The 2,135-nt window shown below is 56.5% G+C and overlaps 1 protein-coding gene across 1 annotated transcript in view; it reads left to right on the top strand.

Annotated features, from left to right (window-relative positions):
* The window catches only part of GUITHDRAFT_102843 (hypothetical protein), a gene marked incomplete at both ends in the record, with an annotated part of 4,624 nt that extends 4,179 nt beyond the window's left edge, over positions 1–445 (top strand). The window contains 2 exons of the mRNA XM_005838503.1: positions 206–255; positions 310–445. Coding sequence (XP_005838560.1) covers positions 206–255; positions 310–445 — 186 coding nt within the window. The remainder of the gene's footprint in view (positions 1–205; positions 256–309) is intronic.
* Between the last annotated feature and the right edge of the window lie 1,690 nt (positions 446–2,135).

Here is a 2,135-nt window from a genome sequence, read left to right as displayed (position 1 = left end):
AGAGAGAAGACGCGGGGAATACTGGGATGAAGAGCAGAGCCGGCTGATTGGATGGGAGGGAAGGAGAGCAAATGAGGAGGAGAACAAGAGGAGAGGAGAGGGAGAGAGGGAGGGAGGGGGGGGAGGGAGGGGGATTGAGGAGAGGAGAGAGAAAAGGAGAAGGGAGTGGAGGAGGAAAGCGGCGGGTGTGACCAGTCGTGTGCAGGAGAAGGGGGTGAAGGTAACATTCAACGAGCTGCCGGGGAAGGCCCACTGGTCCTCTTTGTGTGCTGGGGAGGGAGGTGGGGGGGATGAGGACGAGCTGGGCAGGTGGTGGGACACGGAGAAGGAGAGCGATGGAGGAGCGATGAACGATGCTCAGCTGAGAAAGTTCTACTCGAAGCTGAGCCAACCGCTTCCTGCCTTCGGCAAGCGGATGGAGGCCGTGGTGTACAACCCGAGGTGAGCAGAGGAAAAGTGGAGGAGGGGACGAAGGAGAAGAGGGAAGGGGAGGATGGAGGGGAGGGGAGGAATAATTGGGTAGGACGAGGAAAGGTTGGAAAGAGGAGGGGGTGGAGTATGGGGAGGACAGGAGGGATGGGTCAGAGGAGGAGGCAGGAGGCAGGAGAATGGTAGAATCTTTTGATGTTGTTGTTGGGGATGATGAGCAGGAAAAGAAGTAGATAATGCTGTTCGACCTTTTGGACTGCATTGAGAGTTGGAGGAGGAGGAGGAGAATGTTTCTTGTCCGCGCCTCATTCTCCTCCGTCCCTTTGTGCTGACCTGCCCACCAGCACTCACAGTGGAAGAGGAGGAATTCGTATCCTGCAGCAGGTCGTCCCTTACAGGAGAAGCTTGGTTGACATCCAAGTGGAGGAGGAGGAGGAGGGGAGAACGTGGCTCTTGGTGGGCACGGTGAACGTTCTTCGCCTCACGCTGTGTCGGGAGTTCGGAAGATGGACGGTGAGAGGAGGAGAGGAGTGGAGAAGAGCGAGGGGCAGGGAGCGAGGAGGAGTATGAAGGGGAGGGGGAGGGGGAGATAGGGGAGGGGGAGGGGGAGATCGAGGGATAGAAGAGGCCAGGAGGGGGAGGAGGAGAGTTTGTCGTTGCGTGCTCATTCTTCTTAGAGGAACGCGTCCGCTGTCCGCCTTGTGTTGGATGGCCAAGAGATCGAGCAACAAGTGCTCAGCAGGTGTACCTGCTTCCTTGTGTGCAGCGAGGGAGGAGCTGAGACGATGCTCGTGATCCTTTCAGGATGATGGAGGAGGAGGGGAAGGGGAAAGGGGGCAAGGGAGGAGGAGGAGGAGACAGGTTTCTGCAGCATGTCCACGAGCCTTCTGAGGGAGAACAACGAGTGGAAAGTTGTCGAGACCGACGGGTGGATCCGATCGCAACGCAGCGTCGTCAACTATGGGCCAAGTGAGTACAGCTGTTCGACTTCACACGAAAATCCTGATGACTCTCCTCTCCCTCCTCCTCCCTTCCCTCTATCTATCTTCATCCCTTCCTAGTGAGGCAAACTTTCGCCTCCCCCTTCCTCATCGTCGTCGGCACTCAAACCCAGGATCAGAACATTTCTCAGAGACTGCTCGAGATTGGTAATACCTCAACCATGGCATTGCCCCCTGCTCTCCCTGCTCCTCCTCCTCCTCCGTCTTCTCCTCTCATCCTCTGTTTCATCCTCCTACTCCCTCTTTTGTTCATCCTTCTCCTCCCTCTCTTCCATCTCCTTCACCCATCGATCATATCCTCATCTTCCTCCTCCTCCTCCTCCTCCTGACTGCTCGCAGGAATTTTTCTCTCGACGGGTCACGCAATGGCCTCTCGTTCGTTCTCCCCCATAGTGAATGACTCCATGCTGTCCGATGCAATGGCTGAGAAGCACAACCTGGTGACGTCAAGAGCTCACCTCTCTCCTACCTCCTCCCTCCTCCCTGGTCGTGGGTCCGATAAGCGATTCAAAGACGACTCGATTAGACTACAAGAAGAACCTCGCCACCGCCGACAAGAGGGCAAAAAGGGGAACTGTTCCTTCCCCACCCGCGGTCTGGCGGAACAGGTAGAAGAAGACAGACTTGTCGTTCCAGTCGTGGAGGTGAGCGAACCTCCTGCAACGCAACGAGAACCCATTTTTCTCCAACAAATCCAACAACACC

This window comes from Guillardia theta, assembly GCF_000315625.1.
Source record: "Guillardia theta CCMP2712 unplaced genomic scaffold GUITHscaffold_11, whole genome shotgun sequence".
NCBI lineage: Eukaryota > Cryptophyceae > Pyrenomonadales > Geminigeraceae > Guillardia > Guillardia theta.
This window is presented reverse-complemented; position numbering and strand designations above follow the sequence as displayed.